The sequence below is a fragment of the Diabrotica undecimpunctata genome, chromosome 10 (genome assembly GCF_040954645.1).
Source record: "Diabrotica undecimpunctata isolate CICGRU chromosome 10, icDiaUnde3, whole genome shotgun sequence".
In the NCBI taxonomy this organism is placed as follows: domain Eukaryota; kingdom Metazoa; phylum Arthropoda; class Insecta; order Coleoptera; family Chrysomelidae; genus Diabrotica; species Diabrotica undecimpunctata.
The window spans coordinates 37,487,265-37,511,623 of NC_092812.1; the positions used below are offsets into that span (position 1 = coordinate 37,487,265).

At 30.4% G+C, this 24,359-nt stretch overlaps 2 protein-coding genes across 4 annotated transcripts in view; both read left to right on the top strand.

Moving 5' to 3' along the window:
• The first annotated feature begins 422 nt into the window (after nucleotides 1-422).
• On the top strand, nucleotides 423-9,777 carry LOC140452552 (protein ABHD18-like). 2 transcript variants are annotated; one of them, XM_072546878.1, is made up of 8 exons: nucleotides 423-706; nucleotides 1,321-1,405; nucleotides 1,686-1,865; nucleotides 1,924-2,172; nucleotides 4,077-4,166; nucleotides 5,145-5,283; nucleotides 8,990-9,443; nucleotides 9,528-9,777. In XM_072546878.1, the coding sequence occupies exons 1-8, from the start codon at nucleotides 615-617 to the stop codon at nucleotides 9,601-9,603; spliced, it is 1,365 nt and encodes a 454-aa protein (XP_072402979.1). In that variant the 5' UTR covers nucleotides 423-614; the 3' UTR covers nucleotides 9,604-9,777. The 2 variants fall into 2 exon arrangements, with proteins under 2 accessions (XP_072402979.1, XP_072402978.1); XM_072546877.1 differs by having other exon boundaries at nucleotides 425-706; nucleotides 5,145-5,331.
• A 1,599-nt stretch (nucleotides 9,778-11,376) lies between these two features.
• The window catches only part of BNIP3 (BCL2 interacting protein 3), a 30,368-nt gene continuing 17,385 nt past the window's right edge, over nucleotides 11,377-24,359 (top strand). Inside the window, exons 1-2 of one of the 2 annotated variants that reach the window (XM_072546879.1) lie at nucleotides 11,377-11,592; nucleotides 16,840-17,126. In XM_072546879.1, the coding sequence (XP_072402980.1) occupies nucleotides 11,553-11,592; nucleotides 16,840-17,126 (327 nt within the window). In that variant the 5' untranslated portion in view covers nucleotides 11,377-11,552. The remainder of the gene's footprint in view (nucleotides 11,593-16,839; nucleotides 17,127-24,359) is intronic. The other variant, XM_072546880.1, reaches the window with a different exon arrangement.

A 24,359-nucleotide genomic window follows, 5' to 3' on the forward strand; every position in this document is an offset into this window, starting at 1 on the left:
GAGACACGTCTTCTGGTGTCTGCTAAACCGCTCTATATAAAATTAGATTATGCTAGGTCATAGATAAAGATATAATATTCTGTGTATAACCTACATATCCATGTCTATACCTTTCAGATGAGCTTTAGCGCTTTCTTTACGTTAAGCCGTAGATTCCATTCAAAAACAAGTGTAAATAATAAAAAATTGAGTAGATAACGTTGTTGAAGCAGTGACCTTTTACTTTTATTCAATTGTACTTACCAATACCTACGATAGCATTAATTTCTCAACTGTGAAGTAATGTTGGTGGCATATATCGTGGTGCAAAAAACGTGTAATTTTAAATACTCTGATGGTTAATCTTTAATTGTGAAATCTGGACGGTTTCAGTTTAATAAGTTTTGAAGGAATAGAAAAAGAAGAAAATTAAATTTTTATTTTGGTCAATGTGACGTGTTGCTCCTAGAACTTCAATGTCAAAATTTTAACATTTTTTTTAACTTTGACAGCTTTAGTATAATGTAAGAAAAATTTTATGCTTTATAAACTAAACATCCACATTTAAATTAAGTTTTAATGCAGTACAGTTGAAGTTATAGATTCGTATTTCTGTCCTATTATTAAATGAAAGAATGCCAGTAAGTCGTCTGGATGTACTATACAGAAAACTTCTGTTATCTAAATTTTTCACAAAAGGATGGGGGTCGGCTGATAATTTACAAAGGTGAGTTAAATTTGTTTAAAAATAGGCTGAGATACTTGCGATAGATAGCAGATTTAGAAGAAGGGACACATCAATCGCAATAGACCAAGTTTTCAACATGTAATAACAGTAAGATATGAATCTGAACATACTAGCAAGCATATATGCATCTATATTCGTTGATACTAGGTTCTCTAGCACAAATTATCAGTAGGCAAAAACCGACAGAACAATTAAACCATTTACCATATAAAACTCTTACTAAATATTTGTGGGTCTCAGCATTTGTCAAGAAGGTAATACCAAAGAATATAGACGCTTAAGCGTCTATATTCTTTGGTAATACAAATAACCAGAACTAGAATAAGATAGGGAAGATCTGGATACAGAGTTTCTCTATCTGTAGAAAATTAGAGAGGTAGTTAAGATGTATGAATATTATTTATATTCTATGTTACAAAAGATGTTACCAAGAAAATAATAAATGTAACAATTGAGAGGAAAAGAAAACAGGAAAGCATAAAGTAATTGGAAAATTTATGTAATATTAATATGACTAGTACCATTGGCATAATTATTTATGAGTAATGAAGTTTAGATCCATTTTAAATTAATAGTTTGTTTCATTTTTGTAGGTTATTCAGGTTTCGAAAGGTTGTATCCAACAGAGAATGTTCCTATAATTTAGTGCCAAATAATTATCCTGTTAAAATAATAAATGTAAGTAAAACTAATAAGATTCAGTATATGGTAGTTGCGAACTTTGATGAGCAATATTTCCTCGTTTAACATTTTTAAAGCTCTAATGTATTTTAAGTTCACAGATCACATTTTTCTACAGTTTGGTTCATTGGAATAGTTTTTAAAATACCCTACAATATGTTATGAATTATTTAAATAAGCACATCATAGTTGACTTTGAATCTTATTTTGTTGCACATAAAAACAAAATTAAGTACTGTACCTATTATTTTTACTTCATACTTGTAATTTTTTATAGATAGTGGAAAGAACTGATTGTAGAATAATAGAAGGAAAATTTAGAAGCCCATTTGCTACTTTCCTGCCAGGACTAGTACCTGAAGAAGTACAAGACTGTTATTTTCAAATGCTGCTTCCCCTGAAGTGGAAGAGTGATTACAAACCAGTGTGCATTCATCTAGCAGGGACAGGTGATCACGTAAGATCAAAATAGTCAATAGCACTCATAAATAATAACCAACATCAAATGTTTCCAGTATTTTTGGCGAAGAAGGAATATTATGGCGAAACCATTACTGAAAGAAGGTATTGGAGCTATTATATTAGAGAATCCCTTCTATGGTGTTAGAAAACCTAAGGATCAAATTAGATCTAGTCTTCACCATGTGTCTGATATTTTTGTTATGGGTGGCTGCCTTATATTTGAGTGTATAGTTCTTTTAAACTGGTGTGAAGAACGTGGTTTTGGTCCTTTAGGAGTTACTGGGATTTCTATGGGAGGTCACGTAAGTTACAATCTACATTTATATTATGTATATATATATATATATATATATATATATATATATATATATATATATATATATATAATAAAGTTTTATTTTGAGGATGCAGTCATTAATAGGGCAGGAAAGTGAAACTCTTTGTTTTTTAATTAAGCTTTCGCAAAATTTATTTGCTAATATTTCGCAATATAATAATCAATGTCATAATGAATTTATACAAAATTAAATAAAATTAAAATATTGTACTTACATAACTATATAATTTTAATAAGTTAAGTTTTAATGTTTTGTCAATTTAAAAATTTAATGGATTAACCTCATGTAAGTTTTTATACTAGTTTTATACAATGTTATTTAATTCTAATTTCATTGTATTTACTGATACCATATTTTAGCATATCCTGACTATTAATGACTGCATCCTCAAAATAAAACTTTATTTTACATAACGTGTCAGTCAATAATACCTAACTACTTTATATATATATATATATATATATATATATATATATATATATATATATATATATATATATATATATATATATATATATATATATATATATATATATATATATATATATATATATATATATATATATATATATATATATATATATATATATATATATATATATATATATATATATATATATATATATATATATATATATATATATATATATATATAGTTACCTTATATATTGTGGTACATAATGCTTGTGGTAATTTATTGACTTGAAATGTGTTCAACAAGTACAACTTTATTAACTTTTGGCATTTGCCTTTCATAGATATTATTTCAAAATCTTTTCTATATGTCCTGCATTTTTCTATAGATTGTCTTATGGAGCATTTAAATTTCCCTTCATATTGATTAAAGACATACTATTTTCAAAAATACATATTTACTTATTTGTTACAAATGATATCACTACATAAATTGGGTGTTATTTTGGATGAGAAGCTTACTTTCTGTGACCACATAAACTCTATTTCAATACCATAGAAAGAGTCCAGCATAAATCTTTGTGATATTGTGCTTACCATGTCCAAAGTACTATTGAAAATCATGATTATTCCCATATTGAACAATAATTATCTTTACTGCCACTCAAGAACCTCAGTGATATGTCAGGAGCTATATTTATATATAAGATCATACATGGATTTATTGATTGTCCAAACCTGTTAAGCCAGATTAACTTTAATGTTTCCGATCAAGCTCTATGTTACCACAATGTTTTCAATATTCCTTTCCACAGAACAACCTATGGTATTCACAACCCATTGGATATATACATGGGGCTATTAAATGTTCTCGATTTTGATATTTTAAATATAACTTTTAACTCAGTTAAAAAGATCTCTTGCTTTGTGATATGTATATTGAGATTGTTGAATTTTGTTCTTGAATTTTTTTGTTTTCTTTAGTATTTAAATTTTTAGTCTCATTTTTTTAACTTTTTAATATTGATTTTATATTATAAGTAATTTAAAGTTTTTAATCCTAAGTGTGATATTTTATATTGTAATTTAAACTGTTAATGAGGTTATCCCATGTATTAAATAAATAAAAAAAAAATAAACAAACAATTCCTTCATTTTTATGCTTGTAGTTTTAGAAATGAAATAATGGTTGATTGGTTAATAAATTTATGAAGGTTTTAGTCAAAAGGGAGCAACCAAAATCATCAAAAATGTAAGTTAAACATGCCAGCAGAACTGCATTAATATTTCAAATCAAATAATTATTAACTGCATCTATACACATTCACTCAGTATCATTATTTTTAGGTAAAAATATCAAATATTTGGTTATTCTTTTTTGAGTTATTTTTTTTTGTTCTATTTTTTTATGCAAACAAATGCTTTTTTAATACAATTTAAGCACCCTTCTTTAGATGGCTTCTTTAGCAGCATCAAACTGGCCCAGACCTTTAGTGCTAGTCCCTTGCTTATCATGGTCCACTGCATCATCTGTATTTACAGAGGTAAAATATGTAGGATATAAAATTTATTTAAACTATTTTATGAGCATTTTTCAATAACTATGTGGTTCAGTTTATTTTAGACAAAAACAATTTTATTTGTAAGTATATTCCAATAGAAATACCTTCAAGTCATCAAATAGATCTGTAGAAGCAATTTCCTTGGAATTACTTGAAAATTTTTTTTAAGTTTAGAAACATAATATTAGCTTAGAGGAAATCTGAAGAATAGGATACACTAATTCAAAACTCAATTTGTGAATGCAAAGCTGTGGACAGTTGCATTATCCTGAGAAAAAAGAACTTTCTCTACAAAAAGATCAATTGATTGATCCTTTGACACCTTTTTAGGCCCATTACACAGTTATTTGAGATACTCCCCATGTCAGCTATCTTTAAGTGCCCAAAAATGAAAGTATTTAAATTGACAGTCAAATATATGAATTTACTGATGACTCTGGTGTAGATTATGTAGTTATTGAATGATCCTCGATATTTTAAAGTGATCATTTTTTTTTTTTTTAAATGAAGTTGAATTGACATTAAGTTTTTAGGTTTGTACAATATTATTCTCAATTGAATGTACTTGAAATTAATTAGGTTAACACAAAAAGCTCTTTCAATACATGTATCAAAAGGGGAAGGTAATATGATGAAGCAGTCTTGAAAAATGGAAGAAATTATTATGATGTATATCACAAATTTGGTAAAAGTATAACATATGGAGATATGTGGGAGAAATTAATATATAGTTGATATACAGTTCCATCTGCTTGAACTAAATTTAAGTACTAGTGGTGATAATGATGCTATTAACATTAAAGATGAACAGAAAACAATATGGTGATAGAAAAATCAAGTATTGTAAACAAAAGCCTTACTGAAGCCAATAAATTGTTATCAACAATGATCAATAAGATTTGACAAATTTTAATCATTTACTGTATTATTACAATTTTTTCAGATCTTTATAATTTTTAGGGTGTAATGAGTGAATCAATTGATTGGGAAATGCTGCAAAACCAATATAAATCCAACAGCCTTTTGTGCAATAGTCTCTCTAAACAATGTAAAATTGTTGATAACCCCTTTTTGTGTGACCTTAGTCAAAATTTGCCAGGTAATATTTTCATTAGATCCGTGGAAAAGAAAATAGAAGCAGTCAAGGGTAAATACGATTGATTATTATTTGGGCTTTTATCAGGTAGTATATTTATGATTGGTTTAATCATAAAATAATGTCAGATGTAATTATCTATACAGTGTGGCCCATCAAAAAGGCATGACTACCAGGAAAAAACTATGTCTGGTTTTTGTTTTAGAAGGGGGCAACTTAAACAAACTTGATGTGTTATAAGTTTTTCTTCGTATCAGCTTTTACTGGCAGTTTTCTTGGTCCACACTGTAGATAACTGACTACTGAATTGTTAAACTAATATTTTTAGAATTCTGAACAAGAATTTCAATTTACTTGCTTTTAAAATTGTTGTTGGGGTTGTCAAAACAATTCCATTCGTATTTACACTACTTCATGGCATTGCATGTGTGTAATTGGTTGTATGACAATTTTTTTTATCTAACAAATACAGAAAATGTCTGTTTTGATATTTTCACCTTTTTGTATATCCTGGTACTTTATGACAAACTAGAAATGCATTTATTGTAGGTCAATTATCTCTGAGCAGTTTTCAAGACAAGATTAGATCACGGAGGCACAGTAATGTATACCACAATTCATGAATTTTGATCATTGCAACCTCAGACGCGTTATCCTGATAAAAATAAATTGGTTATACTGAAGAAATGGCTTCTTTGCCAAAGAATCCATTTCTCTTTACACCTAAGTTTCGTCAACGGCTGTAAAACTACACAAAAGTTTTGAGAATTGTTTCGAAAACTTACCAATATGTTATGACAAACACACAAAAACAGTTGTGTTTACCTCGGCGGCACTCAACGTGTTAGAACTTAGAAATTAAAATTTGTATCACTATTTTTAACTGCTGTAATATTATCAGAAACAGACTATTTATATAACGGTTAAGATTTCTCCAATATGGCGTCATTTCTGAGCTAGGCCATGTATTTATGGAATATTGCTCATATATATGTTAATTCTTATACATACTTGATAAGAATTTTTGAAAGCATAGCTTCCTCATCGCGAGCTACTGTATGAAAAAAATAAAAGGACTAAAACGACGTCGCGACCATACACTATATGGAGTAGTAAACGCAATCCCATGCGTGTTTCTTAATACAATTAAAATTAATAAAATTTATAAGAAATCTATGCTTTATGCTTACTCCCGGAGTGCCACATCCCGTTTTTGTTTAAAAAATTACTGATTAAAGAGAAATTAAAAGACTTTTTTGGATGAACGCATGCAGTATATTAAAAACTGTTTTGTATTAACACTGATATGTATATGCTCTACATAATGTTTCTAACATCACTAACTCTGGGCTTAATCGGCTGCTGGATAAAAAGAAAACTTGGAAATTTGTGTTTTTTTTTTGTGATTGATTACATTCAGTTTTTAAAAGTATCAAGGTTGAACTTTTATACATCTGTTCTTACACTAGTTGTTACTCCAACGTATGTATCTTTCACAATCGGTTTTATTTCAAAATTAATCTATAAATCATTGTTTTCATTTACGAAGTTAAAAAATATTTAAAATAATGTTTAATCTTTTTAAGTGCTAGTGATTTTATCCCCTAAAATACTAAATACATTCGTTTTCTCGTAGTTTAAATATTTAATAGTAGTTTTGTTGTCATTCCTGAAACATTCAGTAATACTGGATATCTTCAAAACATGTTTACTAGGCATTATACGTACAGATCTAAAAAATAAACTCAAAAACTATTACAACATTCAAAAAACTTAACCTTAAAATATGAACATTCATAGTAAATATCTTAATCCTTTGATATTCTTACCTTACAAATTTACGAACAGCAAATAATACCAATCGCACAGAACGAATGTTTATGACCAAAAGTTCTTATTTATTCTACAACAACAAGCGAGTCTTCTACAGCTGGCGCCGCTTCTCGCATCCTAATTTCCAGCGTTTTCTGTCGAAGCAATCTTCAGTTGTTAAATCTCTGGCGGTCATTGCATCGTCGACATCGTCTCTCCAGGATCGTCTTGGTCTACCTCGTTTTCTTCTAGTTGGCGGAGTCCATTCTTCTATTTTTTTTTTGGCCATCTATTTTCAGGCATTCTCTGAAGGTGTCCATACCAGTTAAGTCTTTTGGCTTCGATTGTGTCTATTATGTCTAGATCGATTTCCATTTCTCTCCGAATATCTTCGTTTCTCACCCTATCAAGTCTAGTGAGCTGGCAACATCGTCTCCAGTAGTTCATTTCCATGGCCTTAATTTTTGATTGGTTTCTTTGGTTTATTTCCCAGAGTTCGGCGCCGTACAGCCCAATACTTTCTATTATTGTTTTATAGATTCTTCTTTTATTTTCTTTTGTTATTTTTTTATTCCATAATAGTCCGTGTAGCTGTCTGGTGGCTGATCTTGCTTGGCCAATCCTGGAGTGTATTTCTTCGCTACTTCCTGCTTTTGATGTTATTTGGACTCCCAAGTATTTGAAATTGTCTGTTGGTTTTATAGTTCCCATTTCGATTTGTAGGCTTTCTGGTTTTTCTCCTACAACTAAGTACTCAGTTTTTTGTATATTAATTGTGAGGCCCCATTTGGTATACTCATCTTCCAGTTTTCTAAGCATGTAGCCTACATCACTCTCGTCTTCAGCTAGAATCGCTTGGTCGTCAGCGAAGTGTATCGTGTACAATCTATCATCTCCGATTGGGATGGCCATATTGCAGCACTTTCTTCTCCACACTAAGAGTGCCTCATTTAGATATATTTTGAAGAGTGTAGGTGCTATGCAGCAGCCTTGCTTTAGGCCCTTACTAATAGGAATTTCTCTAGTTAATCTATTTCCAGTTTTAATGTTTGCCGTCATATTTTTGTAGAGCTGTTGTACTGCTTGTATATTTTTTTTTGCTTATTCCTTGTTTTTCCATTGCTACCCAAAGCATTGAAAGTGGTACACTATCGTATGCCTTTGTCAGATCTACATTATATTATTTATTCTTCAACCAATTAAAAAACCAATATTGTTCTGAAGCTATTTTCTTGTGGCATTTTAAATTAATTACTATTTAAATGCTAATAAGCCACAATTAAAGGTTAAAATACGTTTATTGACGTTTCAATTTCCACTTCGGAAATCGTTCTCAAAATACAAACATTAGTAAATTAAACAAATTTTGTTTGTAGTTGATTTAATTTACTAATGTTTGTATTTTGAGAACGATTTCCGAAGTGGAAATTGAAACGTCAATAAACGTATTTTAACCTTTAATTGTGGCTTATTCCCATTTAAATAGTAATTAAAAAACCAATATTTCCAACTTCTTATGTGACAAATACACAAAAATTAGAAATGTTTGGAAAGGTTTTTAAAACTCCCGTCCATTGTGACGTCAGACTTAGGTAGTCCATACCTTACATTCTCTAATATTTGACCAATACGGCAACACTGTGTGAAAATGTCAACGTCAAAATTGTTGACGTGCAATTAATTGTCAAAGAAGTAATTTCTTATCACCAGGAACTTCTTTCTTGTTCAGTGCTTACCACAAAATGATGCTTTGCAAGATCAATGAATATTTTTCAAGTTTAATTTAGTTTTATTACAATTATTAACGTTACAAATATGAAAATATCCAATTTTTTTATCCAGCAGTGAGTTATTAGTTATTAAATTTTTTAAACTGTAAATGTTTATTTTGTTTTAGACCTAGATATTCCAATACATTTATTTGACGATTCCAATATTCACATGTCTAATATAACACCCCACCAACTGATCCATGTTTTGAACGACTGCCGTGATCTAACGCACAGAATGTCCCACACAGTAAAGAAACTGTTAGCAGAGAAAGAGTTCGCTTCTTTCAATCTTTTAAATCCGCCTCAACGTCCCAAACTTAACAAGAAAGTAATGGAAATAAAAATGAAAAACAAAGAGGCTTTGTGGTTCATGAGGGGCATGATGGATGAATGTACTCATTTAAGAAACTTTTCAGTCCCGTATGATACATCCTTAGTGATTTCTATTTGTGCCACAGCAGATGGATACGTTCCGAGGAATGGGGTGTCAAAGTTGGAAGATATCTGGCCCGGGGCTACTGTTAAATATGTTAATTGTGGACATGTCGGTGCTTACGTGTTGCATCGGAAACTTTTCAGGTAATTTTAACATTCAAGCTAAGAAAAGGCTTCCAAGACTTTGTAAATAACCAATATTTTTGGGACTAATTAGAATTTTTGTAGGGATTCCATTGTGGCAGCTTTTGAACAGGCCAAGAAAAAGTTAGAGCCACCTCCTCCAGGTAGTCTCCAAATTTAAAAAGACTTCTAGTATTTATAACGAGTGCCTTAAAAACAGTACTGTAGCTCAAAGACTTACGATGATAAATAAATTTTATGTAAATATTGTATAATTAATGTGTATAGTAAAATATTTTTAAGCTAGTTTGTACAATTTTTACAGAATCGATTAAATTAAATCGATATTTTCTTATGAGATTTTACTATTCCCATCTCTTTCCTTACTGAATTTTTTCATTGGTACTGCTACGTTCATTATCAACAGTTCCCTTAGTCCTAAACCTCTTGTTCCAAAAGCCAGTACATTTTACATGAATTATGCATTGTTTCTGGTTTCTGCTTTGTTTGTCAGTTTTCATCCCTTATCAAGAGTGCCGTTGTTCTTAAATCTCTTTTTAAAGTAAAAACTTTTTTAGCGACGTGCACTTTTTGGGCGGGAAAAAAGCATTGAATACGCAACAGATTTTGCGACCATCACCGCTAAGCAAATTGTGTGATGCATTACATGAAAGAGGAGGGGATATCACATCCCCTTGAGAATTATTTCCTTCAGCGTTACTTTTTCGTTTGTTAGTAACTATTCTTTTAGTCCTACGCCTCTTGTTTTTTTTTTCTAACCTAGCCTAACCAAGAATTCTCTTTTTTTGTATCTATACTGCTAATTATATCAAAATCCAGTACATTTCACATTCTTTATCAGTTTTTATGCCTTAATGACAGTATCGTTGTTCCTAGACCTAATTTTCTGTATTTATGCTATAGAGACTATCAAAAATCACAACTTTTAGAAATTAATTCCATAATTGTGACTTTTTCGTCCCTTAAACAACATTTTGTTATTGTTGGTCCTGTACCTTTACTATGAAATATACCAAAAATCAATAATCAAATATTCTTTCGGTAATTCATTTTTTGTTTGTTACTTTCTTATCTTTCACACACTCACATTGTTATTAAATCTCAATTTCTTTATGTAAGCTCTAGAAATCGCGCAGATCCTCTTGTAAATCCGCCACTTCTTGTTACTTTTTCATTTGCAGCTACCTTTTGGCCTTTTTTCTAACCTGAATAAAGATACAAAATCACAAACTAAAACTTTCAGGATTTTAAAACCTTTTTATATAAAACAAATGAATCTTTTATAGATAAGGAGTAAGTTCTAAAAAAAGTATACCAAATGTCTGTCTTCTACACTATGACAGGTTTAGGAGAAAAAATAAACATCACTTGTATGTTTTAAATCATCAGCGATCGCTAAATATTAAAATACTCTTTCAGAAACTAATTAAGTGGGCATTTATTCATGGAAATAGATGTATTTTTCAAAAGCCCCCTTTCGCTAAAAGCCGTAGTTTCTTATATACCATGATGTATAATCGCTGTTACTTTATAATTGTTTTATTTTTAACTGCTAATATATTCTTTGATGATTATTGCATGTCAAAGAAGACAGTTGTATAATAGGTGGCCTACATTTTGGCGCTCAGAAGCACATTTAAAAAAAAGGGTTTTTAACAAAATATATAGATTTTAATTGGTGTTCTGTGGTAGAAACTGTTGTGGATACTATTACATAATTATATATTTATCTTCTTTACGTAGCTTTCTAAATATCCCTCTTACATTTATTACAATTACGAGCAAGATATATTGGAAATTTCAATTTCACGAAATATTTTTTAAAATTCGTGCCTTAATTTGTTTATTTTTGTATTTTTATGTGGGTTGTGATTGGCGTAAGCACCCACGTGATCTGTGACGCCACTGGCGACAAAGATGAATGCTGACTGGTTGTTTTGTTTCGTTGTCGTTGTTTGCAATAGACTGTCAAGTCACGTACGCCGCAAAGTTGTGTTTGGGTAAATACGTAGGTATCTCATATTCCGCGTAAATAGTTAAAACGATCGAAGTAATCTTCATAAAGGGCTGAAAACGTTCAGTTTCTTTGCGTTTTAAAGTAATTTCAACATGTCATCTACGAAATCAAGTGTAGATGATCTTCTTGGAGGTGAGTTTTATTGTTTATATTCCCATCTGGCATGTCAAATTTCACTTCAAATTTGTATTTACGTCTGATCTTGTTTGTAAATATACCTTTCGCCTTCATTATTGAGTATCATATTTCTCGTTTTTAATATAACTATAATTACTAGATACCATACAGTGACAAAATGTTAAATACGGATTTGTTTACTTTGTGTAATGACTCTTTGTTAAAAAAGCAAGGTCCTGTTTTATTATTAAAGCGTAACTTGTAATATACCTATGTATAAATAAGTGATACGCCTTAAAATTGTTCTCATTGTTTTACAAAAATATTAGTTCAATTATGATTTACGCAAATCTCATATTTTATGTCTTTCTAAAGCAATAAATCATATTTTTCCATTCTTTTTGTGTCATTGACTTTAAAGCAACATTGCAGGATGAGTATTCAACATAAAAATTAAAAATGTAAATTATGTTTACACTTCAAGGATTATTTGAGGCACTGCATGAGTACATTATTTAAAATAGAAGCCTTCAGTTTTATCACTGTTGTTAAAGTATTAATAAATTTGTTTTCCTCTATGCAAATATTTAACAATGCTTATTATAAACTTGTTAGTTATTGATTTTATAAATGTTATGCCAAGTTGTTTTGGTGACATTTTTCCCTTTTATTATTGTTGCTATGCTACTTATGCTAGTACCAAACTAGTACCTTAGTAGCTTTGTTAAGGATGAAAATAGAAAATATTGTAAAAAGAAAAAACTGCAAGCAAACTCAGGACAGTTGTTTTTCTGTCTGAATACACATTTCTCAAGTTTGTTGAGCAGATTAAAGGCTACAGTAATCTTCATTCATTGTTAATAATTGATTAAATTTGATAAAAATTATTAATTAGTTATTACCTATTGATTTTACAAAATGTTATTTAAATTCACACATGTCAACATAAACACATCTCCTTTTTATTATTGTAGCCATATTTTTTTAAGGGCAAAAATAAAAAATCCTTTCTCAAACTCAGGGTAACAGTTTTGCTTTTAGATCACAGAATGTGTTGAGTAGATTTAAGTCACAATAGTATTCATTCCTGTTGTATAATTTGTTAAATTTGATCAACATTATTAATTACTTTACATATTAATAGCTTTTTTAAGGAGAAACATTGAAAATATTGTTTTAAAATGTAAAAACAAATGTAGATAAGTTATTTTGTTGTCAGAACACATTATATCTCAAGTGATGGTGTTTGTTGAGTAAGTTCAGGCCATAGCATTATTCATCCATGTCTTGTAATTGATTAAATTAGATCAACATTATTAATTACTTGCTAATTATAGATTTTATAAATGTTATTTAAATTCAAACGAGCCATATTTCTAGCCTTTTTAAGGAGAAAAATAAAACATATTATGTTTTATTTTTATAACATGAAAAATAAAAATATTGAAAACAAACTCAGGGTAATTGTTTTACTCATATATAAAACACACATTCCTCACGTGATAGTGTTTAGTAGATTCAAACCACAGTATACAGAGTAGTATTCAGTCTCAATAGTCTTTATAGGTATGTTTAAAATGGTTATTAATCAGAATATGGAAGGTTTGCTATTTCACTTATGCTATAATAAGTGTTTTTTACTCTGTTTTATGTTTATCCCTTTATTATTACAGCAATTAGAATTTCTATGAAAGTTAGTGGTGATTTAACTGTAGGAGATTGGTCTTGGGCCCGGTATAGAATGAATCTTTAGGGATTTTAAAAAATCATTTTGCAAACTCATAAATTTTTCATGCATTTTCAAATAAACTAAAGCAATTTCAAATTAACTAATTTTCGAATTTTTCCAATTTTCAACATAATCTTTTCCTTATTACAAGTGATACAAAGCTTTTTACACTTTTTTATTCTTCCATAATCTAATTTTGTAAGAATGTTTCGCCTGTACCTTAATGTTTTGTTGCAACAAACGTTCTCAGTGCTATCTTTAAGTTTGAAAACAAGAAATAGTAACAGGAGACTAAAATACCTAAAACGGTGAGTGGTTTATCAATTCATATTGCAATTATTGGTGTAATCATAATTATTGATCTTCTTATTTAAGCAATGATTATTTTTCAACATTTTTAGCTCAATCCAAGTGAGACATGGCTTTTTTAAATTCTTTTTGTCTCTTCCAATATATAAGTTTGTAATAAGTTTTGGCTGTATCTTAATTTTTTGTCACAAAACAGTTCCCTAGGGCTATTTTTCCCTAAGTTTAAAATCAACAAATAGTAACAGTTAGCTAAATCTAGCGATTAGAGTAAGTGGTTTATTAATTCATATTGCAATTGGTGTAATCCTAGTGGATTGAGAGTGGCTTTGACCTTGTTTCATGAACATTGCCAGTTTTTCTCCATTGTTTTGACTGTTTCTTTGTCTCCTGCATATAGAAATGGATATATGTTTTATAAGCAGTTACGTAATGACACAGAATTATACAGAAGTTTCTTGGACTTCGACACATGTGGTCATATTGGTTGACAGAGAACATCCAAACAACCAAAATGTGACATCCGTCGCACGGATAGTTTTTTCATATCCAAATGTTCATGTATAATGTCATGTACACACACATTTGACATGTTTGCAGTATCTGCTATCCCGCGAATTTTGATTTTACAATCTGACGTGATTGTACCATGAACTTTGTTGATGATTTTTGTCATCTATGAAACTTTCATTACATCTATGAAAGATAAATGGAGGCTTCTTCCCGTATTTACTTTGCTTTCTATTATTTGCTGCAACCTGAACCCACATTATTCTTCTGCTTTTCTATGTCCATATTTATATTCAATTAATTATATTATTACTTTTCCATACAGCCTGCTGAACATTGCTATTGTTATCCCATATAGTTTTATGTGTATTTTTATATATTTGTGCTAAATACTTTCGTAAAACATTGGCCATTTTTATATTATTTATTTACTAATGATTTTTTCCTTTGTTTATTTTTGTTAATTTATCTACTTATCTGGCGATATTATTATATTCTGAGGATAGTTTGTATCACTTAAAAAATATATTTGAAATTTTTGTTTGTGTTGAATAACTGATTATCTATGTTTATGTTTTCACTCTGAGTTTCTTATCTTTAAATTGTTGGTGATTAGTCACTTATTTTTAAGTGCCACTGTTTGTTCCCAGACATAGTGTTTCAGACTGTATTATTTGTTTAATTAATGTTGACACAATTTTCATGCATTAAAATATAATGTTATAGGCTTAGATGAATATGCAAACAATAAAATGGAAAATATGCCTATAAATACTCACAAAAATCTACATATATTTTAGAAAATGTTCAACCAGTAAATGTAAAATAAACATTGTTGAAGTTCTTCATATGAGATCCTAAATACTAACCTCTATAATGATGTGACTTTATGAAGAAACTTATGTTTTGTACCAAAATGTATTATTTTTCAATATAGTCTCCCTCAGTTTCAAATGCTTATAATTAAACGACCAGCTCTTTGTGGAGTATTATTATTTAAATCTGAGGAACAGATGTAATTACTAGGGACCAAGTATGGGAATGAGGAGGCTTTTGGCCAATTGTCAGATGAAATTTTTTATAGTCACTTATAGTACATTTAAAAATGATTGATAGCACAAATTTTATAGCAAAGGTCTAAATACAGGGTTGGTCAATGCAGAAAAAATGTAATAATTGATACCTTCTTATCGGCTTTTTATAGGAATTTTCATTCGGCTTTAATATGACCACCCGACAAACCTCAAATACAATACATCATAAAATGCACATGAGCAAACCCCAAGTGATTAAGCAATAACTGAACGCCTCAGTGAGAAGAGAACATAAAAGCAGAGACCAGAAAAATATAACAATACAAAATCATACCATAGAAAATGTTGAACATTATGTATATTTAGGTCATGTCATCAAACTAGGAAAACCAAATCAAGCTGCTGAAATTAAAAGAAGAACACAACTGGCATGGGGCGCTTTCGGCAAACTAGCATATATCTTGAAAAACACCTCCATTCCTGTAAACTTAAAGAAAAAGGTGTATAACACATGCATACTACCAGTTTGTACCTACGGCTTGGAGATAGTAGCCCTTACCAAAAAATCTGCTAAAAAATTAGAAACAACGCAAAGAGCAATGGAACGAATCATGCTTGGTATATCACTGAGAGGCAAGATTAGAAACACCGAGATAAGACGTAGAACGAAAATTAGGGATATTGTGGAAGAAATTACAAAAATAAAATGGCGCTGAGCAGGTCACGTAGCTCGATATAATGACAACAGGTGGACACGGAGAATTCTAGAATGTTAATCTTAACTAAAATTATTCACAATCTTCAAAACACGTTCTGCCGCTTGGAAGAAATTTTAACCCTTCCGAAGAAAGTTGAGGGCTTATAAATTGACCCTCTCCTTTTTGGAAATTGTGAATATTTTGTACCTGTAGAGATGACGTACTTTAAAATTTAAGACAAGAATTGAAATAAATTGTTATTATTGTTTTGAAGCTATTTTCTTGTGGCATTTTAAGTTAATTACTATTTAAATGGGAATAAGCCACAATTAAAGGTTAAAATACTTTTATTGACGTTTCAATTTTCTCATTTCAATTTCAAATTGAAACGTCAATAAACGTATTTTAACCTTTAATTGTGGCTTATTCCCATTTAAATAGTAATTAACATAAATTATGTTTAAAAATTTTAGGTAAAATCCAAACATTTTCAGAACAATGCGGAATATTTTGTTTTAGAAAATCCCCTTTACTGTTTTATGATGTTATATTGAGTGTATCTCACGTGCAATAAAATTTGTGCTATCCATCATTTTCAAATGTACTATAATAGTTAACAAGTTTAAATATGGTATTGTTTTTCGCGACATATTCCTTGATTTGAGCCGATTAGTTTGGTAGTGTTAAGTTCACAATGATAAGGTGTTCAATTCAATATTCCAAGATCCAATCAAAGACTCAGAAGATTATGTCCCAATACAAATATACATTTTTGCAATGGTAGGGGGCAAAAATCGACAAAGATTATATTGTTATCAATAGAAAAACATTAACACAACAAATATTTGAGATGAAAATCCTAAACGCAGAATATTCGTTAGATTTTGTTACTAAAATGTCATTTTAATTGTCATACTAACTTTCATTTTATAAAACTAACAATTTTGTTTCCTATATGTATTATTTTACGCAATTCTCTACCTAGATAAATTCTCTTCAGAATCATGGGTGGACGTGGGCGCCGGCTCCACCTGCGGTTCCACAAATGGAGGTACTCCAGGGTCCATAACGCACACTCTGTCCGTTGAAGACTACTTACGTTTACTTAAAGAAGCCCAGGAATCTAACCAGTCATCTGCCAGAGTCTCTTTAGCAGGATCACGACGAGACTCTCCTAGAAGCAGCCCCAAATCGCCACCAAACAGTCCTGTACAGGGAACTGCTCTAAATCTCGACTGGCAAAACTATTATATAAATACCGAAGCCAAAGAGGTAAGTAATGATTTATTTCTTACATTTACACACTTTTATTTCTTATTTCTTTTATACCAAGAATCATACTTTTTACGTTGAGCTAATGATCGAGTGGTAGGTTTTAAAACAAGCTTCACATTAAACCAGTTTTTAGGTGTTTAAAAGCAACAAAATAATTACAGTTTTACTTATAAAGTGAATCTAAATGATTTTTCTCACCGCAAGTATAAAATCTGTACATACTTACAAATATTTATTTAATCCAAATAATCAACATTTAAGTTAAATCCACGTAAACAAGAATCAATTTTTGGTCTCTTGGTGCCCCTGAATAAGAACTGGAGGAACATTCATCAAATCCAAATATGAAACAATCTTTTGCAACTATTACAAATCAAAATGTACTTAAATTTCCATCCAAATTACAAGCAATCGTTTTTCTGCGTTGGAAAATACAAAGTTGGAAGAATATTTGTTTGCATTTGGTGATGTAATGCATCTCACAAATATTCTTTTCTCTTCTAGAATGTCAAATGGTCGAACTTGCATTTACCTAACGAGCGAAACTTAAGTTAACCATTTTCTGCAAATTAACAAAGGAATAATAACTGTAAATCACCAAAAAATTCAGTCTCGTAAATTAATGTCACCAAATGAAAAATTATTGATATTATGTCCTTAAATTCCACATTCAATTATTAAAAATGCACTTTCTAATTCGGGATTAAATTTGGTAACTCCAATCAATTTTTTAAAAATTGGTGCATCAAATTCAAATTACATACAGATTTTCAGTAAGGCATACTTTTATTTCTCCCCCTGTTTCATCAATACCTGACTCAATAATTGTAAATTATGAAATGACATCATATCGTATATTTCTTGTAATGGAGAAGGATCTATGTACTAATTGAAGGCAAGCAGGACATTTGGCTGAAAATTGCCCAACTACTTCGGAAACTCAACGAAACGCTGCTAGAATTATTTCAACTGATCCAATAAATAATGAATACATTCCCCTAACGCAAACCATATCTTCTTCTGCTCCTGCACTATCGACTAAATCGGATATCCATATTTTACCATCTACTCATGTTAACAGAAAGCTCTGATTCCCAACAATATTCTAGCTAATAGTTTTGAAAGATTCTCAAGCGATGATGTTCTTCCTCCAGATTTCTTGACCAAAAAAGAAAGGGCTGAATCCAAAGGTATTGATATACCGCCTGATGATGGCCTTTCTCCTTTAAATTATCCCATAACCATGGACGAATTAGAATACTCACTCAATAATACGAGAAACTCTTCTCCCGGTCCTGATAACCTGCAATATTTCCCCCGCAAAAATTTCCTTCATTTGCAAAGAAACACTTGCTGGATATCTAAAATAATACATGGAGGCATGGCAAGTTCCCAAAAATCTGGAGTTCATCTATGGCCATCCCTATTTATAAACAAAATCAACTGAAATCTCTGTCACATTCATATGGACGTATTTTTCTAACTTGTGTCCTCGAGAAAATCTACAGCTTCTTGCAGCTTTTTGCCAATTGTCAGATAAAATTTTTGATATGGAGTCAGATAATCGTTGACGAACATCTTAAAGTTTAAATTTTGTATTATTTCTCGTGACATTTCCCTTCATTTGAGCTCAGATTAGTTCTATGGGGTTAAGTTCACAGTTGGTAATCGCAACACTTTAACTTCATGTTCTTAGAATTTGAAATAAAATCTAGCAAGCCCTATCAACAAATCCTTTATCTCCTCCAATATGAGTGATACTTAAAAGGCGACCTTTACCATTTGGAAATTCTAAGCCCGTAAACAAACCTATAAATTGTATTTGCATTTGTAACCAGTTTATCTTGCCAAACTTTTATTTCAAAATGCCCTTCATTTATCCATGTTTCATCTAAATAAAAAATATTTTTGCCTTCTCTCCTCAATTTTCGAATTTCCCTTAAATATTGCCTCCTCCAATAAATAATTTCTTCTTTCTCTATGAGCGCAGATTTTCTATTGTTATTCTCATAAACGAATCCTAATTCAGGTAAAATTTTTCACAATTTATCTTTTAATGTTTGGCAAAGATTCGTCTTTATTAATATCTACTAAAAGTTTGTCAGTCAGGTACCTCGTCTCGGACCCAAAGACCCAAACATGGTGTGTTTATTATTTCTCTGAACTATTAACCGGCTTCAATATAGATTACGTACGGCAAACTTTTCTATTCCAGACCATACAAGTCGTTATTTCTTGTGCAAATTATTTTTTGTTTTCAGTCTTTTACGTCGTAAAAAGCTTTTTGATTCCTTCCGAAGTGTTGTCGGGTGCACATGTGCTTGGACAAATTCCCCGACAACATTACTTGGCTCCGTATCAATCGACACAGATCATTCACTTCTGGTAATCATTCGCACAAATAAAAATGTTTTGTTAAAGCGTAATTTTCTAAAATTATTTTCCAATTAGATTTCCTTATCAATGCAACCTTACCGACTAGGATCCAAGAGTCCATAACATATCGAGCACGTCAAATTTTGTGTCAAGTATCAGAATTATTGAAAAATATTGACGTCAGAGCTAAAAGTGATTCGTATTCATAAAAAAACAATTTCCTTTGTAGTTACATCGTGAGTTTTCCTTTGCGGAGAAAAATAATGTTTTTGTTGGATTTTTTTATGTCGATCCTTGTCGACCGCCTCTTGACTTGTTATTTTTAAACATTAATTAACTTTGTTTTTCTAGCTACTGAACTTGTTCATAGTATTGAACTATAGTATAATTCTCTATAAAATACCTATTACAATATCTTCTTGAAATATAGTAATAAATATTTATTAGATTAGTTAATTATTAAAGAACTCTGTATGTTTAAACTTCTCTTGTTATTGTTTTTCTTTTTTTTGGCGTTCTGCTTTCAGTTTTTGATGCGCTTATTTTTGTATTTGCAATGACGTAGTGAGAGTCAGACGTACCCTTCCTTTAATGATTTTCTCATACAACCTACCCACAGAAGCGTATGTAACGCATATTCTCCCATAATTATTTACTAAAATTGGTTTGTTCTGTTCTTTATTTCTTTTTTTGTTTCATAAGATAGCCTTCTATATTCTTTTTTGTTATCTTGATCTCCTGTGGTTAGTGACTGTTCGTAATATTTCTTCTTTTCTTTTATTTGGTTTTCTATCTTTGATGTCCACCAATATGGTTTTTTGTTTTTATGATTTATCTTGTCATTTTCCCTTCCAATGGCTTTTTCTGCTTATAGGTGTATTTGTGTTTTCATGTTTTCAAGAATCCACGAGATGCCTTCATAAAGGGCTCTCTACAGGACTGAAAGCTCCCACCCAAAGAGTTCTCGGTTTGTTCTTCTTCATGCTGGAAGCGAGACTGGTTTTGTGGCATTGGCCGAATTAACTTTCTTGGTCAAGAAGGGAACCACTGATTACCACGACGAAATGGACGGGGATCTATATGAAGAATGGTTCGAGAAGACGTTAATTCCAAACTTCCCGAAAGTCAAAAAAAACATTGTCGTTTTGGATAACACGTCACACCACTCCCGCAGATTTGATTTCCGGAAAAAATTAATATGTCTTGCTTTGTTGAGTGTATATCCGTTGCCAGTTTTTATTGCCAAGTCCAAGTATACATTGCAATTATCACAGCATTTTTTAAAATTTGGTCTATGTTAATACGAGAGAGTTCGATGAGAAGGAGTTGTTTGAGGTATTATTGTTACTTTTAATGTCGAAAACATTCTCACATAAGGTTAAAAAAAACCTGTCGAAACGTAATACACAAAGTAATCTCAGGATTATAAATAAAACCTTGTTACTTGAAGATAATAACAGATTGTAAATAAAGGATGATAAATATTTATAAACAAAACAGACTGCATTATATTTCTAGAATATATATTGTACTTAGTGTCCCAAATTGGTACGGTTTGCAGGCTATACCGAAAACTAGAGGAGGTAGAAAAAAAGTAGTAAAGATGTCATGACTTCTTTTTCCTTAAAGTAACGATTTCCCAATCAAATCATCAATTGCTCCACACATTAGGCGAGATACATGGCGATTATTGAAAAATGTCGAAAACGATAGGGGTATATATCTTTTTTATTAAGAAATTTTTTTTAAAAACTATTGAAACTTTTGATAGATATAGAAGGTTCAGTGGCGCACAGAATGTTTTTTTAGGGGGTCTCACTAAGGAGATATAATACCAACTCATGTTTTTTTTTATATCGGACACCCTATATATTTTAATATTTTTCGTTTACATTTTTATTTCTCTTAACATGACATATTATATATATTTTCAGTCGTTGGAGCTACTCTGCAAATAAATTGTTTATTTGGCACCACGTTAAAGTCACTTAGACTCAAAACACTCAGTAACACATTCTAATATTTTATTATGCGGATAATAATTCTTCACAGTTTTTTTACCAGAAATAGGAGCAAATTTACTAACATCAAAAATTACTTATCAACCAGAATTAATTTTACAAAAATAGAAAAATTATAATAAATGTTCAAAATGCCCCCCCCCCTTTTTGTTATAATTATTATTATCACCTGTTGTTTTACAGATCTTACACAACTGAGTCTAGGAACTGTCTTTATTTTACTAAATGCTTGCGGAATGGTTTGTAATAATTCTTTCTTATAGTTAAAGTCAGTTCTGACTTGTATTTCTCTGACAGATGTATTTCTCTCAACCAAACATTTTTCATTAAAAATGCTATTTAATGTCTTTTCTAAGATACCTATATATTCGGCAGCAGTTAGTTTATCATCAAATACAGGAAAAACTAATTTATTATGCTTGACAAAAGAACTAACGTTAAAACCGAATCTCCCTTACCTTCTGATCCCCTGAACTAAGTGAGAATTTGAGTTATTCCTTTTGAAATATAATATTCATTTGAGTCATTCCGTTTGGGTATAATTTGTGTCGGACCGATGCATGTACGATAAGCCTTAAATTTAAAATTCTCTCAGCAGTTGTTTTTGGAATACCTATTTCCTTCTCAATTTAGAGTAAAATCAAAATTTTAAACATTATCTTATCTGGTTGCTACTTTCTGAATATCGTTAAAAATATAATTCAGATGCAGCCGTAACATTCTTCTGGCATTCAATATATGCCAAATGCATATCGTATTTTTCAAAATTCAAGATGTATACTAAAAATTCTTAAATTTTAAAGGGCCAGAGCTTTTTTTCTAAAAAACTTTAAATGGATTCTCTTGTTGGTCAATTATATTTTTATGTAGCAATAAAAATAACTGGTCAAAACGTAGCAGCATGCTCATCCGCAGCATTTATATCCGCGGCAAATATAATCGACCAAAAAGAGAATCCGTTTAGAATTAAATTTCTATCTTTTAAAAAAAGTTCTGACTCTACAAAAATTATAGAAATTTAAAAATTTTTATAAAAAATTAAACGTTTCTCAAAAAAAATTGACCGATCGGGTTTTAAGGGTATTATTGTTCGCCAAATCATTCAGTTGCTGCTCTCGGTATTCGTGTTGTCTTTCGTGTATCATTGTGTGTGAAAAAATTATTATTCGGAATTACAGTATTGTAGTTCTTTGAATATGGAGTTTGAACCACAAAATTTTTTTAATTTTAATCGAAATGATCGTTTGAAAACTGGTAAAAGAATCACCAGAAGCTAAAAACCTTAATGCCAAACAATCTTTAACCGATATAGCTCTCCGTAATTTTGTGCTCTTCCTTTCAATTATAGGTTCATTTAAATTTATTAACTCCTCATAAACTTCACAACTCATTCTAGTAAAATTCTTTAAGTGGATGAACTTCATTTCACGTAATAACAAATTATTAGTACGGTGTAGATACAATTTTCGTACCCACTGAAAACGTCGTTTGTTCTCCTTTTTGGCCATTTTACAAATAATAAAAAAGATGCTAAAAGCTTCTGCTAAGTCAGTGTTCATTTTCTACCCAGTGCGTACATTGTGCGAATAAATAGGCATTGAGTGTGTAATTATTTTTAAATAATAAGGTTTATTAAGATTATGTAGATGGTGGGTAATGACAAGCTAACGAAATCAGAGAAATGAATCAATGAATAGAATAAAACTAACCAAATTCTAAATTACAAACCGAAGGTAAAAGAAATTTAGGACGCCTCTTGAAAAGAAGAAGCAAATTTTAAAGAGGTATTAGTTCTGAAATACCACATATGCAACGCATTAAATTTTGATTATTTTTCAAGCTGCGGTAGTAAATAGAGTATTAATAAAAGCTTAAAATAAACTGATTTCATGTCTAAAGCCTTTGTATTACAATAAGTTTATTTATAACAGGACCTTGGCGATATGTTATGTTCTACTACTGTTTATATTATTGGTATTGTTTGTAAACGGTTATTTACGGCTGTGACAAATTATTAACACATGGAAACCGATTAAGAGCATTGTTCAAATTTTCAAATAGTTTATCCATCATGTAATTTTCATCATCATCATGGCTCGACAACCTTTTTTGGGCCTTGTACCAGTATTCTTTTCCATTTTGGTCTGTCTCGTGCATTTTTCTCCAATTTTTTATTTTTAAGGTTGTTATATCATTTTCTATTTGTTATGTGCATCTCAGCTTCGCTCTTCTTCTTTTCCCACTGACACTTGTTTGTAAATTTTTTTGGTATTTCACCTTATTCCATTCTTTCTACATGTCCCATCTAACGCAGCTGTCCTGTTTTAATTAATGTTATGATATCCGGATCCTGGTATATTATTTTGTATAGTTCAAAGTTGTATCTTATTTTTAAAGCTCCATTTTCTATTATGCCTTTGTATATATGTCGCAAGATTTTTCTTTCAAAGTTGACTAATAATATTTCCTCACTTTTAGAGAATGTCCAGGCTTCTGAGCCATATGTGAGTACCGATGTTATTAACCCATTAGCGCCCACTGTATTCATTTAAGTACAGCTGCTCTTTTGACATACTAGTGCCATCTACAATAAAATAGTTGCAATTCTTAATAATTACAGGAAACTAAAACTTTTAAAACGACAAACTGAACAGATTTAGTTAAATGATTCAGCTGGTTTGTTAGTTTAGATTTATTTTTTTATTTTCTCGACATCGACTTTGTAAATTTACAGTAAGTTCGTCTCATTGACTTCTTTTTACCATCAAATGGTTTACGTTAGTTTATATAAGTTTAGGAAAGGGCTTAAGTGATTAATTTTAGGAATTTTAAT

What these genes read in the sequence shown, in the direction of transcription:
- LOC140452552 (XM_072546877.1), top strand. Translation starts at nt 615, where the DNA reads ATGCCAGTAAGTCGTCTGGATGTACTATACAGAAAACTTCTGTTATCT. An exon ending in ATCCTGTTAAAATAATAAAT is followed by an intron (nt 1,406 to 1,685) that starts GTAAGTAAAACT and finishes AATTTTTTATAG; the next exon opens with ATAGTGGAAAGAACTGATTG. An exon ending in GGATTTCTATGGGAGGTCAC is followed by an intron (nt 2,173 to 4,076) that starts GTAAGTTACAAT and finishes ACCCTTCTTTAG; the next exon opens with ATGGCTTCTTTAGCAGCATC.